Raw genomic sequence first — 19,570 nt, 5'->3', positions numbered from 1 at the left:
AATAAAATTCGTAACTATAAATACTTTTTTTTTTATTTCATTAAGAAAAATAAGATTAAGCGATTTTTGATTCTGTTGTATTCTGTAAGTAAAAATCGTTTTAATTATTTTAGTTAAATTATTTATTTCTGTTGAAGTGTCCAATAACAATATCGTTCGAAGGATTATAAATTATAATTAATATAATATCATATAATTAAAAAAACAGTCTATATCATCGTATATTATACTTAAATTTATTTCTGCATTCAACCTCACAAAGTACCCGTAATTAATGAGGCACTATGTCAACAAACATCATTTTCAATTTCAAAAGAAGTTACTTATTTAATTTAACTTATAAATCTATAATATTAGATGTGATTTTTGATATGTAAAATAAATTTATCAATCCTGCATTAAATGTAGAACATAAACCCTAATTTTTCAAATTAGTAGACACTCGTAGATAATAATTATAGATATTCAACTAATAACCACCTCATATAGTTTACAATTTTAAATAAATATAATATGTATTATATTATAACCTATTGCATAATATCAAAAATAATAATAATATTTTATATTAAAATTGTTATGCTTACTAATTTATATAATATTTTAATTTATCAATATAATATACTATTTATTTTGTTTAATAGTCAAAGAACTTTAATAACAATGGAGTTGCAGAATGAGCATTCAATAACTAATTTGCAGTTTATGAAGATTACTGGATCTTATCAACTTCTAATGCCATCACACGGCTTAACATTTTTCAATATCAATATTTATAAGATTGCATTCATTGTTCAAATATTATTCCTTACTATTGCTGCTATAATGGGGGTTTTTAGCATTTATTCTTGTAGAAATAATGTAAATCAAATAATTCATTATATTATAGTAATTTTTGCTATTTACTTCGCGATTTATAAGTATTACTTTATAATTAAAAATTCCAAAATCATTTGGGATTGTATGCATATGATGTCCACCAATTTTTTATCATATAATGACCATACAAAAGAAATATTTAAAATTGCTCGAACTAGATCCTCAACGTTGATATTGATTTCCCTTAGTTTGTGGTCTTCTATTGTATTATATTGGAGTTTGTCTGCAATTTTGATCCATAGTAGTTATTTAAAAATAAAACATGAACATGGCATATATAAATATCGTTCTAACGCTCTTGGTCTTGTATTTCCAGTAACTGATACATTTTATAATAAATATTTTATTGTATTTTATACAACTGAATCAATTTTTTTGCTATTTTGGGGTCAAATGATGTGGGTTTTCGATATTCTAATGATTTCAATATGTATAAGTATTGAATACCAATTGAAGACTATTGCTGACTCGTATAGTTTGCTAGGGCTCAAAGATAAACATTTGACACGTGAGTTATCTAATTCAAAATATATTCGATTTTGTATTTAAAAATGTTTAATCAATAACAAAACATAAATAAATTTATTGTACTTGTATTCATACTTAGATAATAATAAAAGTATCAAAAAAGTTGAAGCTATATTAGATTTAGAAACACTGATTCAAGATCAACAAAATATTTTCATGTAAGTATTTACAGATAAAAGTTATTGTTAATCAACAATAAATTAACATTAAGTTTATAAACATTTAGAATTATAAGTATAATAATTTATTTTTTTTAATAATTGGAATGTTTCAACTATAATTTATTAATACTATTGTAAATATCTAGTTCTCTCTCTGTCTCTTTCTCTCTCTGTCTCTGTCTCTCTCTGTCTCTGTCTCTCTATCTCTGTCTCTCTGTCTCTGTATCTCTGTCTCTCTGTCTCTGTATCTCTGTCTCTCTGTCTCTCTCTCTGTCTCTCTGTCTCTCTGTCTCTCTCTCTCTCTCTCTCTCTCTTTCTCTGATTGAGATTATTATATAATTATTAAACCTTTGATATTAGCTACATATTGTCAACTGAAAATATCAATTCAAATAATATATTTTACATCTACTAAATAAATTTTCTACTTCACTCACTTCTATTATAATTTTATACACCAGGGGTTTACATTTAGAAACATGTGGACTGAGATACTATTTTAAGTGGCCCACAAAAATATGTTAAGTTTTATTGTCGTTTCTATAATTTATCCATAATTTATGTCTATTAACTTTATGAATTATGATTATAAGTATAGTGCTATATAAAATATCAATAAAATAAAATATATACATACAAGAAATGTTTATTAAAAATGTACTCTAATCTTTATTATACATGTATGAGTTTTTTTTTAGTATCAATGTGGCTAATTAAAAAAATATAGCTCACGTGGTTAAAAAGGTTAAACCCCTATTATAAATAAAAAAATACTTAAAAATGTTTATAATTTCAGAAAAATGAAAAATATGTATTATATACTTAAACCAGTTGTATTTATTCAACTAGCGGCTGAGTCATTTCAAATTATTTTACATGCTTGTATGATTTTAAAGGTGCATTTATTAATATTAAAATTAGATTCTGATTTAAATTAATTATATATTTGTGACTTTGTTTTAGCTTTATTTTGATGGCTCAATGTCACCAACAATTTTTCTAAAATTATTATTTCCAGAAATAACGTATTTATGTCATTTATTCCTCACTTGCTACTTGTTTAGCATTGTTAATGAACAAGTATGTATAATTAATAAATCAAATATTATTTTATTTTATGTACTTATTATTTCTGACTCGAACATTATAACATAATATTACATGAGTGTATTCAAAATTTAATTTCAAACATAAATAAAGTACTATACTATACATTACATTAGATACAAAGTTTAAAAAAAAGTAAATTATTTTTAAATTATATATTTTAATTAATTTAAGAACTACGAACAAAATTAATCTTGTCTTAGAAATGTGTAAGCCAATATACTTTCATTTTTTCATTTTTGTATTTAAATTTTAGAAGGAGTCCATGAACTTTGCCCTTTATAGTAGTAATTGGACGGATATGAATATTAAATTCAAAAAGTTACTATTGTTTACAATGCGGGTGAATAATGCTGAGAACTTGAAGATGAAAATATCAATCAACAGAATAGTTAATATGGAAATGTTTGCGGATGTAAGAACAATTGTAGTGATTTAATTTATTCTGTAGTAGACAATTTTGTATATTTTTGGTAAAAACAACGTTGAATTTAATATATATATTATGTATACCTATATAAAATATTAAAATATATTTCGAACAAAATGCACATTAAACACGTAATTCTATAAAATTGTACGAAATGTATAATTTTCTTAATATATTATTTTATTTATTACATTTTTGTTTTAGGTGATGCACATAACTTACAGTATAGTATCTGTGATGATGAAAAGTTATAGTAAATAATTATAGAAGCTATAAAATAAATGAAATTTGGGTATGTGTAAAATAAAACTTATTTGTAATTGATTAAAGTTTTGAATTGAAAATTCTATTTGTTTAGTTAACAAAATAATTGAAAATTATATTGTATTTTTTTTTTATTTTATAAAAATTAATATATCAACAAAAAGTCACAATAATAAAATATGTGTATAGACAATTTTAAAATTTTCACAAACAAAATTATTAATAAAATAAAGACTTTAAAAAAGTTCAATATTAATATGCATATGTACTTTTGTGTGGTTTTTTTTTTTTTAATTATTTTATTTATCTTATTTCCAATTTAAAATTTATGTTAACAATTAATACACGTTTTATTTTGTTAATATTAGATACTAATAATTAGTAATGTAATATAATATTGTAGATAAATGTAACAATATTATATACAGTTAACGCCGCTTACTACTTTCTACTTCGGTTATAAGATTTAAATTTCGTAAAAAAATGGAAGAAAGTAAATAATTTTGGTAAAAATTTAGAAATAAATTGGTTTTAAAAAGTTACATATTTTTGTTGGTTATTACTGGGTTTGAATTTTCAATTAATGCTTAATATTTTTATAAAATGTTTAAATGGTGTATAATATCCATTGTATATTATGTACAACAAATTATCGTGTTTTAAATTTATTTAAATTATCGTTATTTTAGTGTGAGGTAATAATACAATCCCAATTACCCAGCACAGCTATAGTAATTTTTAAGTTTTTTTTTTCCACTTCACTTAAAAGGTTCATTCAATTATAAGACTCACTTTATGTTGATCTTAAATGAGTCTTATAACTGGTGTCCACTGTCCTCTGTATATTATAATAAACAATACGAATTAGTTATAAAACCAAGGTTAGGTAGTAAGTTCCTTTAAACCGAAAATAACTCTAAAAATAACTATAATTATATTATTTTGACGTGGACAAAATTATGTTCAAAGCTTATATACGAGTATACACCACAGTTCTATATCAAACTCGTTAATGGAAAAGAATTTAAACAATCTTCGAATACAACATTTTTTTTTATAATTCATCAATAGTTAACTCAAGGTTATTGCTTTCAAATCGTAAAAAAATAAACTTACAGTCAATTTTGCTTAAATACTACATACCTATCATCCGACAAAACTATAATTCGAAAGAATAATATATCGTGTAAAATACTTGATATTTTAGATCAACAATCCAAGACAAAAATTTAAAAAATCATATTCGTACTCCTTCCAACTACGACCACCAGACGGACATCTTATAATAATATCATTAAAAAAGTCTATTGAAATAATAAAAGTAGCCAATACCTTAATAATAGGCCATATTATCCCCAAAAACGCCCAATCACCCAACGCATATTATTACCAAAGTAAAGTAAATTTATTAACATACATATTATATCCTATACACTTTTCAAGTAAAACATAGTCAAATTATTTGAAAAAAAGTTTATTTTACAACTCGTATTCCAATTATTGACATTTTATGTGATTGTTAGTTTCTCCTATATTTTTGCACCGTTGACAGATCTTGACAGTATTCTACATCAATACATATTTTTGATATAAAAGTATTTAAAATTTAAATAAATATCATAATATACCGTACCTACCTTACTTTATTATGTTAATAATATCATATTTTGTGATGTTGAAGTCAATGTTTGTTTTTTGTTTTGTTTTATTTTTTATTTGCCTATTTAATATTTTGCATCAAAATTAAATAATATTTATTTTTAAGTTAATTAAATAATAAAATGGTTATAAGAAATATTAATCTCATCCTTTTTGATAATAGTCTTTATTGTCAGAAACTGTATATTTCTTAATGAGTTTAGACTTATTAATAAATGTATTAGTTACTCTCCATATAAATATATAATTATAAACTGGCAAATTTTACTGCAGAGTGTATTTATTTTTTTGATGTTTTGATGTTTCATTCAGAATATCACCTACCAGTAAAATATCACATATTTGTTGCTGGTCTCATACTTCGTGGTACAGTATTAACTTGATTTTGATTATTATATTGTATTTAAATTTTAAGAACATGAAATAGCTAAAGTATACTATTAATTATTATAATTAGGAATTATAAATAATTTATATGATAATATCAATTTATATATTTTTATGCATATAACTGTTAATTTAGGACAACGGTCAGACACAAATGTAGCACTATAATTAGGTTGTTTAATTATTAAAAAGAAATATGCAATTAATGAAAGGTCTAATTGATATCACAAAGTATGAATAATGAAACTAAAAGAAATGTTAATAATTTCTTTCTATCAAAATATTTTTCAAAAGAAAAACTTCGTAATTGATAAAAAAATACGGACTCTCGCAAAAAACACATAAACTTATATCAAAATATACTTTTTAAATCAATTATTGGATCCAGCATTTTACGTAAGTCTATTTAATAAGTACATCAAATATCTCAAAGTAATTTAAAAAAAATTTCTAGATACATTTTGAATTTTAAAAGTTTATATGTGTAGTTTAGGAGCTAGGTAAATATTGTACATTATTTAATGTATTTCAATGTATATTATAATATATTTTTATTCACTAAAGTAGAGGGTTTTAACCTAATTTCACGAAAACACATTTAACAATTTCACATTTAAAAAAAATGTGAGTACACTAAAATAATTAAAACCAAAAAATATTTTAAATAATATTAAAAAATTCAAAAAATATGCCAAACAATTTTTTTTTTTAAAGACACCATATCACGATACACCGTGACACAAGTTAAGAATCATGGCATTGCAGCACTAAATACATTATGTTTAGATTTAGATACATTTTCTTATTTTAACATAATATTTATTTTTGTCTTTAATAGAAACTCCAAAAACACAAAAAAAAAAAACAATATCAATTTAGTAATGACACCAGACAATACATTAAAATACATAATTAATTTAAAACTGATGAAATTGACCGGATTATATCAACTGTTGAACCCAGACAATCCAAAATCATTTGGTTGTAATATTTTCAAACTTGGTGGAACTCTTGCAGTAGTTTATCTTATATTAGTAATTATAATGTGCAATTTAAGTATATATTATTCTTTAAACGATTTTACTGAAGTCGTAAAGTATATAATGTTAATAATTGCAGCATTATTTGCATCAACCAAAATGTGCTTTGTAATTTTATATTCAAATGAATTATGGAAATTTATAAGTTTTACATCAATAGATTATTTGTCATATAAAGGGCATAAAAAATATATGCATAATAAAGCTCGAAAATTATCCAAGTCAATCTCAAATATTTTCACATTAGCTTGGATTGCAGTAATATCAGTATGGATTTTATCTCCAATTATAATTAAAGACAATTTTATGAATGTTAAATCCAAAGACGATACATACAATCAATATCGATACAACATGCTCAATTTAATATTTCCAGTATCAGCTCAATTTTATAACAACAATTTTAAAGTGTTTTATTTTTTTGAGTCAATAGCATTGATAGTTTATGGTTATTCCATGATGGTTTTTGATTGTTTGGTCATTTCTATGTGTATAACAATTACATACCAGTTGAAATCGATTGCACTATCATACAGTTCACTAGGTTATAAGAATATCGACACTGATTTCAAAAGTAAGTTTTACTTTTTATGTATACAAAACTATTATGTTATAGAATCCATGAATATATTATATTATGGATACCTGTGTAATAAAATGATACAACTAACTATTGTATTATATTATAATAATAACATTTCAGTATTATAATATAAGTACAATATTACAGTTTAATTTGATAACTTTAAATATCTACTTAGTAGCTTAAAAGAAGATATAAAAAAATGTAGTTTTATACTTTCTCTTATACTATAAAACTAAAAACTGATTAAAATATTCAAAACATTTTTTTTTAAGTATTATAATATGTTATAATATTATATATATTATATTATATTTTTATAGTTAATGGTTATTATTCATAAATAAATTAGTATTTATATCATTCCTACAATTTTAAACATGGTTTGTTATTATATTATAATTTAATCCAAGCTTAAATAACAACAAAACATTTTTATAATATACAATATGTAATTGAATTTTAGGTATGAAAAGTAAACCATTAGATGAAAGATCAAATGATTTAAACAACTTAATATTAATAATTCAAGATCATCAAAAATGTATTAAGTATGTTGTATTTTTTTTCATACATTTTTTGGAGAAGAAAACTGATAGAGCCAAATATTGAATTAAGTTATCTTTTTCTTTGTAAATTAAAACATCTTATAGAAAAAAACTCATAATTTTAGGACAATGAATGAAGTTTATAGCGTTTTACGTCCAATTTTACTTTTTCAACTATTTACCGAATCAACATTAATAACAATACAGCCTTTTTTAACTGTATTGGTAAGATTTTATATAAAATGTATTTAAATTAATTATTGTTATCAAACAAATATTTTTTTAATTTTAGAATCTGAATAAAGGACTTTCATTGACTTCACCAGAAAGTATTAAATTAATTTTATCTGCATTAACAAACATTATTCACTTATTTTCAACATGTTATATATTTAGTATAATTAATACACATGTAAGTATAAAATATAATATAATACTAAAATAACAATACATATATTACACATTGCTATGCATTAATTTTTTATAAAAATACTGAACAGTGCATAATTATGTAATACAATAATTATAAACAATCATAATACAATATTCCTAATGATTCAACGAGTATGCTCACTTCCAGTATTAATATTAAATTATGAAACTATTCAAATTAATATGTTTGGAATCTGTACCGTTACATTTTTAAAAATTTTATTTTTTTCAAATGAGAACCATCCTTTTTCACTTTAAAAAATTAAAATTTTAAACAAACAATTGTTTTCAAAATGCTTATGTATCTAAATACAAATTAGAACGAATTCTGAAAAAAATTGTGTTGAAATTTTAAGCACTTGAAAATATGCAATATACTCGTATATCATACTAGAAATTCAAAAAACAAAATTTGAATAACTTTATTATTAAAGAATAAAGTGGAAGTGAATACACAACAAGCAAACAAATATATACGTTAATTAGTTCAAATTATGTATAATATTGTATATTTTTAACTTTTAAATTATCATATTTTTTCACATTTCACTAATGAGTGACACTTTCTATTTAAATCGTGTTGTACAAATTGTAATTTATATTTTAATAAAAATATGCTTTTGAAAATAAAATAATGTAAAAATCAATAAATAAAAATATTATATATTTCTATTTAATTGAGATATTATTATTTATTACGTTATAATTGTATTTCAGAAAGATTCAATTAATTTTGCTTTATATGATTGCAATTGGACAAACAAGAACATCATGTTTAAAAAATTATTATTACTTTCAATGAAAATAAATAACTCAGAAAAATTAAAATTAAAAGCATCGTCACAAATAATAGTCAATTTACAACTGTTCACAAATGTAACTATGAATATATTAATTTTAAATTGATGAATGTGTTTATTTTTATATCTAAAGACACTTTTTCTATAAGAAGAAATGCTCTGATTAAAATATTCAATGGTAGTATGCAGAAAATTAAATGAAATTGGTACTTTTAGGAGGACGAAATTGAAGACTATCAGTACCTTTTAAAATAATTCGGAAAAATTAAATAAAAATGTGACTTTTGTAAAATATTTGCATTAAAATAGGTGTTTGGTAACCAACCTGGTGGGCTTAATTACCAAAATTAGATCGACTTCTCTTACAATCACATTTCATTGTAACAGAAATTAATTTTTGAATCCAAAGTCAACACATCAATTATGCTAATTACTGTGTACTTACTCAAAACGAGATATAATTAACTTGTATTGTATATTACAGAATTAACGTACTTCCTTCCTTTTTTTATTTTATAATTAATATTATGTACAATTATTATTTTTTGTAAATAAAAATGTATTATTCACAATTATATTTTATTTTTCAGGTAATTCATACTACCTACAAAATAATATCAGTTTTAGTAAATCAATATAGATAGATACGTATAGATACGTTGAGACTGATGTAGGTATTTAATATGCATATGGAAAATAGTTCACAGACTGTATTACTCGAATGGTATGACTATATTATTATGACAAATAGAATGTGGTGCCAACTAATATGACAGAAAAACATAGTGATATATTATTAAGAAATAAAATATATTTGTAAATACAATATTGAAATTCTTCTTTTTTTACTTCTTGTTTTCTATTAGAATAATTATGAACTATCCAAATAGAGATTGTATCTGAATTATTGGTTTATATCCCTGAAAATTAACATTCAAACTGGTTCCCAATATTTTCAAACAGTTATAAATTGAGAAACTGTATGTTATAATTTAAACAATTCGGTACAATAATAAGTAGACATATTGTTTTTTTTATTATAATCTAATGCCCAAATGGCAAATAATACAATTTTAAATACAAATGTAAATATGATACAAACAATTCAATCTATAGTATATGCATAATATATTTCAAAAGATTGATATTAAAAAAAAAAAAAATTAGAAAAATATTACGATTAAAATTATCGGTATAAAAGGTGTTAGTGAATCGAGTGTTAATTTGAGAAATTCTTAAATTTCAATAAAAACAAAAAATTAAAAAATCTTTATATTCTACTTTACTTAAATAAAGTAACCCTGATCTAAGTATAACCTAATCTTTAACTTTTTTATAGTATTTGAGTAAAATTGGAAACCATTTATTTTTTTTATTATTATTGATTATTTAATCGAATATTTTTTAACCATATAACAATATTGATAAAAAACAAACAAAGAAGAACTAAAGTTTAATTGTTCTCTAACCACCTATATGAAAATATAAAAATATATAAGACACTTGGTTTAAAAGTTAAAACTAAAAAATATTAATAATATCACATCAGTAAAAAGGCTTTTTATTACAAGAAGAGAAAACAGAGCCAAATGTATCCTATTCATTAAATGAAAGTATATCACAATGAAGAATATGCAAAATAATAATTTATGTTTATTTATAAATGATAAAATCGGTAACAAATCGGTGCTTCAATGTTATATGTAACTACCTATGTAAGTTAATAGGTAAAAACTTTCTCAATTGTGTTATTCAAAAAGGAATGATCAGTAAAAACCGTTCTCGATCATATTATACAATATAATATAACATTTTTAAATACTCCAAGTCCATATTTCCGTATCTTTATTTAATAAAACTTAGGTTTTTAAATGATTTTACCTACATAAATATTATATGGTTTTTTTTTATAAATGTTTTCATTAATATTTCCCGTGATTTAAGGATATAATATAAAATATAAATTATAAACTTATCTTTACTTAGAGTTCACATATAACTACGATATCCAGCCAGTTTGATACGAGTAAGTTATCTGATTTTCATAATATTACCTAATATATTATATTTAGTTACAGGCAATGTATCTATTAACTATTTATTGGGTGATTTAAATTGATCTAATATTCCAGGAACCAATTCGTATGTACTCTACGAAATAATCAGTAAACCAATTTAGGCATTTAGGAACAAATTCGGATTTAACACTAAATTGAATACTGAACAAATTATTAATGATTTTACCTAAGTCAATTAAACCCAATTTGTTAAATGAACAAACATCATGAATGAACCAATATTAGCATTTAGTAATGTTTAATACCTACACATACAATTAATTTACTAGTTATATAGAACCCCAGTTATTGAAACAAGATTTTTTTTTATTTCTGATGATCCATGAATACACTTAGATGCAAATTAAATTGAACCGACGATGATATTAGCTAAAAATATTAATAATGGATACATATTAATTCTACAGATTCATTGGTAATAATAAAAACGAGATAATCATGCGTATTGGATTAAATGGCAAAAATAACACATACACCATCTGAATAGGTTCTTGTTGAATAGTACGTTATAATACATAGACTTGAATGTTAAGCTCCGATAAAATACAATTTTATACGGAGAATATTAAAAGGTTATGCTAGATTTTAAATAGGTATCTAATCTTATTTTAGTATGATACCTTCAGTTTGACTATTTACATATTGTATACATAATATTTTAAGATGCTTCACTTTGCGTGGAACTCCCAATAGATCTACAACCACTATGATGTAAGTCACCAACCACGAGCAGAGGCCTTATTAGTTGGAGCATCTTATATTTATTTTCTTTTTTTTTGTTAGGTAGTATTATTAGTAAATTATTTTTATATTATGCCACTAGGGTTAACTGCTTAGTTACCTAGTTCACACTTCAGCCTGAGTTTTATGCTGCTAGACTTTCTTGGCACCGAATTAAATAAACATACTTATCCCGAAACCATGTTTATTTATTTTCCTGTACATCTTAATCTGATTCTTTTATTATAATACTAACAACAAAAAAGAAATGTACGATGCTCCGGCTGATAAGGTCTCGGTCTTTCTTTTATTTTGTTTTTGTTTTTTCTTGTCAAAAAAAAAAAAAAATAATAATAATAATAATAATAATAATAAATCCTCACGAGGAGGCCTGACGCTCGTAGATGCCAAGGGTACACATTATAAATCGATATAATGATAATAATAATTTTTACATACCGGCCGGATATAGATACATATATACTGTGATTACACACATCGTTTTGTTCCCGTTTTTGTCCACTCAACAAAATTCTGTGGGGAGTGACCGATGGGTGTCCTACTCCATGATCGTGGATATCACGCAGAAAGTTTAAAAAAATGGATGTGATCGCTTTTTACGACCGGTGAGACGGAGGCAAGGAACGGGAGTGTGTTTTTTGCACTATTATATTATAATGGTTGTCTCCTGCAGCGGCTATCGTCATAATATTGTGTAAGGTTTTTCGCTGACAACGGCGTCGACGGCGTACACATAGTGCGGTGTCGTAAGCAAATAGCAATTTAATGAAGTGTCACCTATTGTCACGATTTAATGAGCATCATACGTCACAATTTTATATACATTTTATTACATACTTTAGTAGACCAATATTTGTAGTTAAAATGCATAGATTAATGAGCAACTTATAGGTCAGTCATATAGGATGTTAAGTATTCCGTAGTAAGTTGTTAAATTTTAAAAACAAAAGGTACCTAGTTTGCTAAATAGCAAAAGTATTATTTTTGCATGAAAATAATAATGCGTGAAATAATTACTTTTTTTTCATAGTCAGTTTTGTAAAGTATTTAAATATACGTATATCGGTCTTAGGTTACAAGTTTCCACCAAAAGTAAACCATCTCATTTTTTACGAATACTAGGTACTTTCTTTAGATATTCTGAGCAAAATAATTGATGTGTTGTGGATTTGTAAGACGGAGACAACACTTGAGAGTCCTATTAAACAAATCTCATTATAATAGTAAATAAAATAAGTAGTTACATTGTATTAATAATACTTTCGATAATTAATTATACCATGTTAAAGGTACCTAATCAACAGTTTATTTTTCACGTATTCAAAATAATTTATTAAAAATAGGTAGGTATTATAAAGCAATTATTCAATAATACTCACTTAATTATTTCTTCCATTCATTATATCGTAGATATATGTATATAAAAACCTTTTTAAAGTGAGGTCCTTTTTTATTGATTAAGTGAACGATAATTAAGATACAATAAATGAATAACACATAATATGAATTTGAAATAACGTATATTTAATTTGTATTGTGAGGAAATTGTTTTACACTATTTTCAGTTGTGTTTCTACTGAGTCCGACTATAACACATTAATTTATTTCATAACTGAATTTTTTTTATTTCTAACTGAAAGTGAGAATATATTAATAATCGTTTAATTTTTTAAAGTTTTGAGTTGTAATAATTTAATTATTATAGGTTTATTATTTTATTTTATTAGGTTTATTTTATTATAGGTATACATCAATAATTTTCTCAAATATGCATTATACATTTTTTTGAAAATATTAAAAACAGTTTTCTTGTTATATAAGGTGATTATTTTAATAGTAAATACATATCATATCTCGCAAAGTATAATACTTTTTAAAATAATTTCACATAATTTGAAGTTATTACAAAACAAAAATTTTTTAAAAACAATTTTATTCTATTCTATTTTTATTGATAGAATTTATTAGACTACTTGTTGTATTGAATGGCACTATACATTTTCAGTTTTATATTCTAAAGCAAAATATTTTAATATTTTTAGAAAAATTTTAACATTTACAAATTTATAAAATTTAGGTACCAAGTTAATTAAAAATTATTAGTCGTGAGTATAATGTGTATAACTATATAAGTGTTTAACATTTTGTATACTATAGTATTGTAGGAGTGGTAAACCTTACATATTATTATTATTACAGATTTTCTTGCAAATCCACTCCAATTCTCATCTTAACTTAAAATGCACATAGGTAGTTATAATTAATTAATAAGTACGCGTTCGAAAACTTTAATTTTAACGTACTTAAATTTTCAACAAAAATATTTTGTTTTGATTATGAATATGTATTTACATTGTCATTTAAAAAATTAAATACCTTAAAATAGTATGCCAATAAAAAAAAAATAAAAAAATATTTTTTTGTAATAACTTCACATTTAATATGTAAGAAATTATCTTCGAAAAAGTAAAGTAATTCTTTTCGATATTTTGAGTATAATATATGTATTATTACTTGTTATTTGTTTAGTGTATTTCAAGTATTACAAAAACAATATGAATCCCAATGATGAAAACTATATAATTAATTTGAAGTTAATGAAAATTACCGGTTTCTATCAATTGATAAATCCTCATACTTCAAAGTATTTAGGATTCAACGTTTATAAAGTCGGTGCTGGGCTTGAAGTTATGTTTGGTATAATATCAATGTTATTACTATTTTTAAGTTCGTATTATTACCTGGATAATACTAACGAACTTATGAGTCACTTCATGTTGATTGTGGCAATCTTTTTTTCAACTTTTAAAATATCTTGGGTATCAAAGAAGTCAGAAATGATTTGGAATAACTTAGATATGACATCCATCAACTTTTTATCATACACAGGACATAAACAAGAAATACTTCAAACAGCTCGAGCTAAATCAATTTCAACAACAATTATTTTCGTCATTCTTTGGTCTTCTGTAACTGTTGCTTGGTCTATATCACCATTTTTTATCAAAGATGTTTATTTGAATGTTAAATTCAATGATGAAATACGTCGATTCCGTTATAATTCACTTAATTACGTGTATCCAATTACAGAAGAATCCTATAATGAAAATTTTTTATATTTTTACGTCGTTGAAATGCTCCAAGTCATATTTTGGGGTCATGGTACAGTGGCATACGATACCTTTGTGATTTCAATATGTATTTCAATTGCATTCCAGCTAAAAACAATAGCTGTTTCTTACACCAGCTTAAACGATATAAAAGGTAAGTTCTATTCAAATGAATTATCTATACATGATGTTATTGAACTTCAAAATATAATTGCTTAACATTTAACTATTATTGTTATATTCAGGTGATATAAAAAATCTTAAACATAATGATTTAGAGGCTATACTTAATTTAAAATTAGTAATTCAAGACCAACAAAAGATGTTCAAGTAATTATTGATTATTTAACGCAATATATTATTATAAATTATATTTATTTATGTTTGATTTTAAAATAGAATTATTATAAGTTAATTTCTAAAACTATTTCAGAAAAATAAAAGAAATATATAAAATATTTCAACCAGTGACTTTTGTTCAATTAGCTGCTCAATCAATGTTAATTATACTTCAAGCGTACATGATTTTCATAGTAAACACGTCTAAAAATAAAACTTAGACATTTTTATTCAATATGTTATTTTATTTTATAATCGTTTTTTTTTTTTTAATTTGTAGAATCATTATAATGGTTTTTCATTATTATCAGTTCCAATAATAAAACTAATTGTAACTGTTGCGCCAAATATAATACATTTATTCATTACGTGTTATTTATATAGCAATATAAATGATCAAGTATGTAAAGCTTATTTTTATAATTTAAAAGTTTTTATTTAAATCTTGATATATTTTATTATACAATATGAAACTCTGTTAATAATAATTATTAAAAACATGGAATATTCGAAATAATGAAATCTGGTGGTGTAAGTAATTAGTAGGTACCTACCTACTTATTTTTCTGCTATCAATAATTAAATGTATTCGCTAATTCTAATATTATATCTTAACTATTCTCAATTAAAATAAATATAATTTTTGTACCCCAACAATAGTGAACTTAATTATTAGGCACATAATAATAATAATGACAATAATTTATCCTCAAAATATTCTTATAATTTTGTCAATTATTTTATTTCAGAAAGATTCGATGAACTTTGCATTATACAGCAGTGATTGGACAGCAATGAGTATAAAATATAAAAATATGCTGTTATTTGCTATGCGAATGAATGATGCAGAAAAACTGAAACTAAAAATATCATTGAGAAAAATAGTGAACTTAGAAATGTTTGCAAGTGTATGTATTTCTTTTATTTATACCATGCATGGTTATTTTCGAAATATCACAAATAATGAATAAAAATGTATGTATCTATCTAATTTAAATGTTTAGCTAAAACCCAAAATCAAATTTTATGAGAAAAATAATAATTGAATATTTTTATATACAAATTGAAAACATATATAACATATAATACAAAATATATAGTAGGTAATTTATATAACTATTAAGATAGTTTAAATACCATTATTGAATATGTCCTTACTTAATACTTAATAGTACCTAATGTATTTTATTTCAGTTTTTTAAAAATTTCCTAAGCAGTAGTAATCCACTAAAATCTGTCATAGTATAAACGCATAATATTTCCTACTTGAGATGATTTATTTTGTTTGGATGTTGCTGATACCTCGAAATCCATGTGTTATATACACTTGTAAATTCTATCTTGTAAAACTATTTTTATTTTATACAAATTATTCATTTTATTTTATTATTTATTTTAGGTAATGCATTTAACGTATAGCATAATATCGGTGTTGTCAAAAAGTTATGGAAATACGAAATCTAAATAATAAAAATATTTTACATTGTAAAAAATATTTTAATTAATGACTATGATCATTCGACGTAGATATAAAATATATACTTATATTAAAAAGTTGTAAACATATTTAATTCTTAACTGAGCAGTTGTATAGGTACTAGTCAATAATAATTAATTATTCATCACTATCTGTAAAACAAATATAAAATACTTCAATTCATTACTTAATATAATGCATTACGTATTTATTGTATATTAGAATTTATGTATACTATAACTTATAAGCTATATGAGCTGGTAAAATATATTTTTGATGTACCTGTTCATATACACTACTAGTGAGTCTTTATGGGCTAAGCCTTTTAAAATAGCTCATACTTCATCAAGATAATATATTATTAATCTTCGATATGACGATATCATATAATATCAATCCAAAACAAATAAACAATAATAATCGATAGTAAAATTCCAAACGATATCACTGAAATTGAAATAACTTTATAAGGTATAACTACATACAATGTTTTGTGATTTTTCTTGTTTGATGTTCTGTAAAATGTATATTTTATACAAATATAATTATAAAATTTATAATTAAAGACTTGTATATCTAATCTTACATGGCGTTCTGTGCAATTAATGTTCAATACTAACTATTTTTTGTGATGAAAAGATAAAAAAAGAACAATGAATGTTTTTCTTAAGCTTAGTATACTAATGTTGGGTTACATAAACGTTCATTAAATATTTAATGAATCAATAACACGTTATTCAATAAATAAAAAGGTATTCATCATATAAAGTTCAATAGTGTTATTGAGTTATTAAATTATTGGTTACAAGTTAATTTAACTAGTATTTTAATTTCGGCTTATTAAATTTGTTATCTTATCGTATTTTTAACAATATTCAAATTAAAACAGCTGTTATTTTCAATTTTCTTGTGATAAGTTTCAAATTTCAACTCGAAATTTAGCATCATTTTTAAAACAAATACATTTTATAGCTATTTACGCAACTTCAATGGTAAATGGTTCAATAAAAGCGTTCATTAAATACATGTTAAGAACCATTATAAAGTGTTATACTAATTCAGTACCTATAAGTAGTTTAGTGTAACGTAATATTACACTTTAAGTTTTTTTTTTAATAATCATTATGAACCATTATGAATAAAAAGTGTTATTAATTAAGTAGATCGGTAGTTCTTAACCTTTTATAGATTACGGACACGTGATGATTTTAGATATCACGGACCCCCTTACCAATTTTTTTCGATCACTTTTTTATTAAATCTTATACTATCATAACCAAAGTTATAATAATTATTTTATATTACAAATTATACAAGTAGACATAACAAAACATACCCGTTTATAATTATATCTTGTCACGTGTGGAAGTATGTTATGTGGTAAGACTTTTGCGAACACTCAAGTGGCCGCAGACCATATATTAAGAACCATTGAAATAGATAATGTAATAATAATAATACATTTTACTCATCTTAGTTAAAAATAAATATTTTTTAAATCAATACTTGGATTTAATAATGATTTTTTTACCAAAGACACGATCACAAACATCAACTAAAAACACAATTCAATAATATCTTTTTTGCTATAATTTTTGTAACTAGGTATTTCTTATAATTTTTGCTTAATAATTGCTATTAGCAATATTCATGTATTATCATTTTAAAATAAAAAAAAATATATCATTTAAATAACTTACAGTAGGTACCTAATATTCATAATTTATTTAATATAATACCTACAATCTACATATAATATGTATCATAATTCAATAATAAAAAATATATAGATTTGGAACAATCACCTATACTTCAAAGTTCATATTATAAAATATTTTATATTTTTAAATACTGAAAATGTAAGTACCTAACATAATTTAGGTATATTACGTCATATTCATTGTAAAATCATAGTTAATAAAATTATGACGTCTTCATATTTTTTTTTGATTTATTTAATTAACTTGAATCCATATTCAATAAACGATTTTATAATTATATATAATTGAATTAGGGTCGTTGAGATATTAAATTATTCCACTAAAAGTAATCATTTATATTTGATTTTAGTCCAATGGTTATTTTTAAGCACCTATACCAATAGGTATTTTAAAAACATAATTTATTTATGTAGTTAATAATGGTTATAACTCATGAATATTTGAATATGAAGAAAATAAAAAAAACCTATCGAATACCATTCTTCAAAAGAAATTCTTACGTGACAAATGTTGAACATAAAAGAAATCTAATAATATCAACTTAGAATATAATCTTGACCATCATTTGTATCATTGACTGTAAAGCTGCTCGTAAGTTTTAGTGATATAATAATATGTTAGAACAATTTTTCAATATCAAAAAAAAATATATTTTTAATAATTTGGTTAAAAATATTGTCTTCTATATTATATAAAATAATAACATTATTTGTAAAAACATAATAAATAATAGAAATAATAAAGTATTTTCACCCAGTTAATGCTATTTTTAAATCATTAATTTACTAAAGAGGGTGTGTCACATACTACAAAAATATATTCATCACACTCATATTATAGTAAAAAGAATTACACAGAGCTTAAAAATGTATACTTCGTAACTTGTTTGCTCAATTAAAAATATTAATTTGAAATCTACAATTAACTTATTTATTACATTTTTTTTAAAAGAGCGTTTTATTTTTATTTGATTAACAAATAATATTTTTTTAAAAGCTTTTTTCTAACAGTATTTTTATACAAAACTATAATGTTGAAATTTATTATTTTATGAAAATAATTAGTTAGATAGGTCACTGAACCAAAATTAACTGTAGATAAATTAGTTGAATAAAAAGTATCATTTTTAAATGTTCCACGTAATAAACATAATTTTTTTCCACATTTCATTAAAACTAGAGTAAAGTATTTAAATACCTATTTGAAACTAGGTTGGTACACATTTCATCAAATTATTTATTATTTTCTCTAAAACTACATGTCTATATTAAAAAAACCTTATAATA

At 22.9% G+C, this 19,570-nt stretch overlaps 2 protein-coding genes across 2 annotated transcripts; both read left to right on the top strand.

The window, feature by feature from the left end:
* The first annotated feature begins 648 nt into the window (after positions 1-648).
* LOC114127382 (odorant receptor 46a-like) lies at positions 649-3,532 on the top strand. Its single transcript, XM_027991610.2, has 6 exons — positions 649-1,387; positions 1,487-1,565; positions 2,365-2,464; positions 2,532-2,648; positions 2,932-3,090; positions 3,310-3,532. Exons 1-6 carry the CDS (start codon positions 664-666, stop codon positions 3,364-3,366), a joined length of 1,236 nt encoding a protein of 411 aa, XP_027847411.1. The 5' UTR covers positions 649-663; the 3' UTR covers positions 3,367-3,532.
* A 10,660-nt stretch (positions 3,533-14,192) lies between these two features.
* Positions 14,193-16,665, top strand: LOC114126722 (uncharacterized). The gene is made up of 6 exons (XM_027990730.2): positions 14,193-14,901; positions 14,993-15,077; positions 15,181-15,280; positions 15,367-15,486; positions 15,836-15,994; positions 16,486-16,665. Exons 1-6 carry the CDS (start codon positions 14,193-14,195, stop codon positions 16,552-16,554), a joined length of 1,242 nt encoding a protein of 413 aa, XP_027846531.2. The 3' UTR covers positions 16,555-16,665.
* The last annotated feature ends 2,905 nt before the right edge of the window (positions 16,666-19,570 follow it).

Source organism: Aphis gossypii, chromosome 2 (assembly GCF_020184175.1).
Source record: "Aphis gossypii isolate Hap1 chromosome 2, ASM2018417v2, whole genome shotgun sequence".
Lineage (NCBI taxonomy): Eukaryota > Metazoa > Arthropoda > Insecta > Hemiptera > Aphididae > Aphis > Aphis gossypii.
This window is presented reverse-complemented; position numbering and strand designations above follow the sequence as displayed.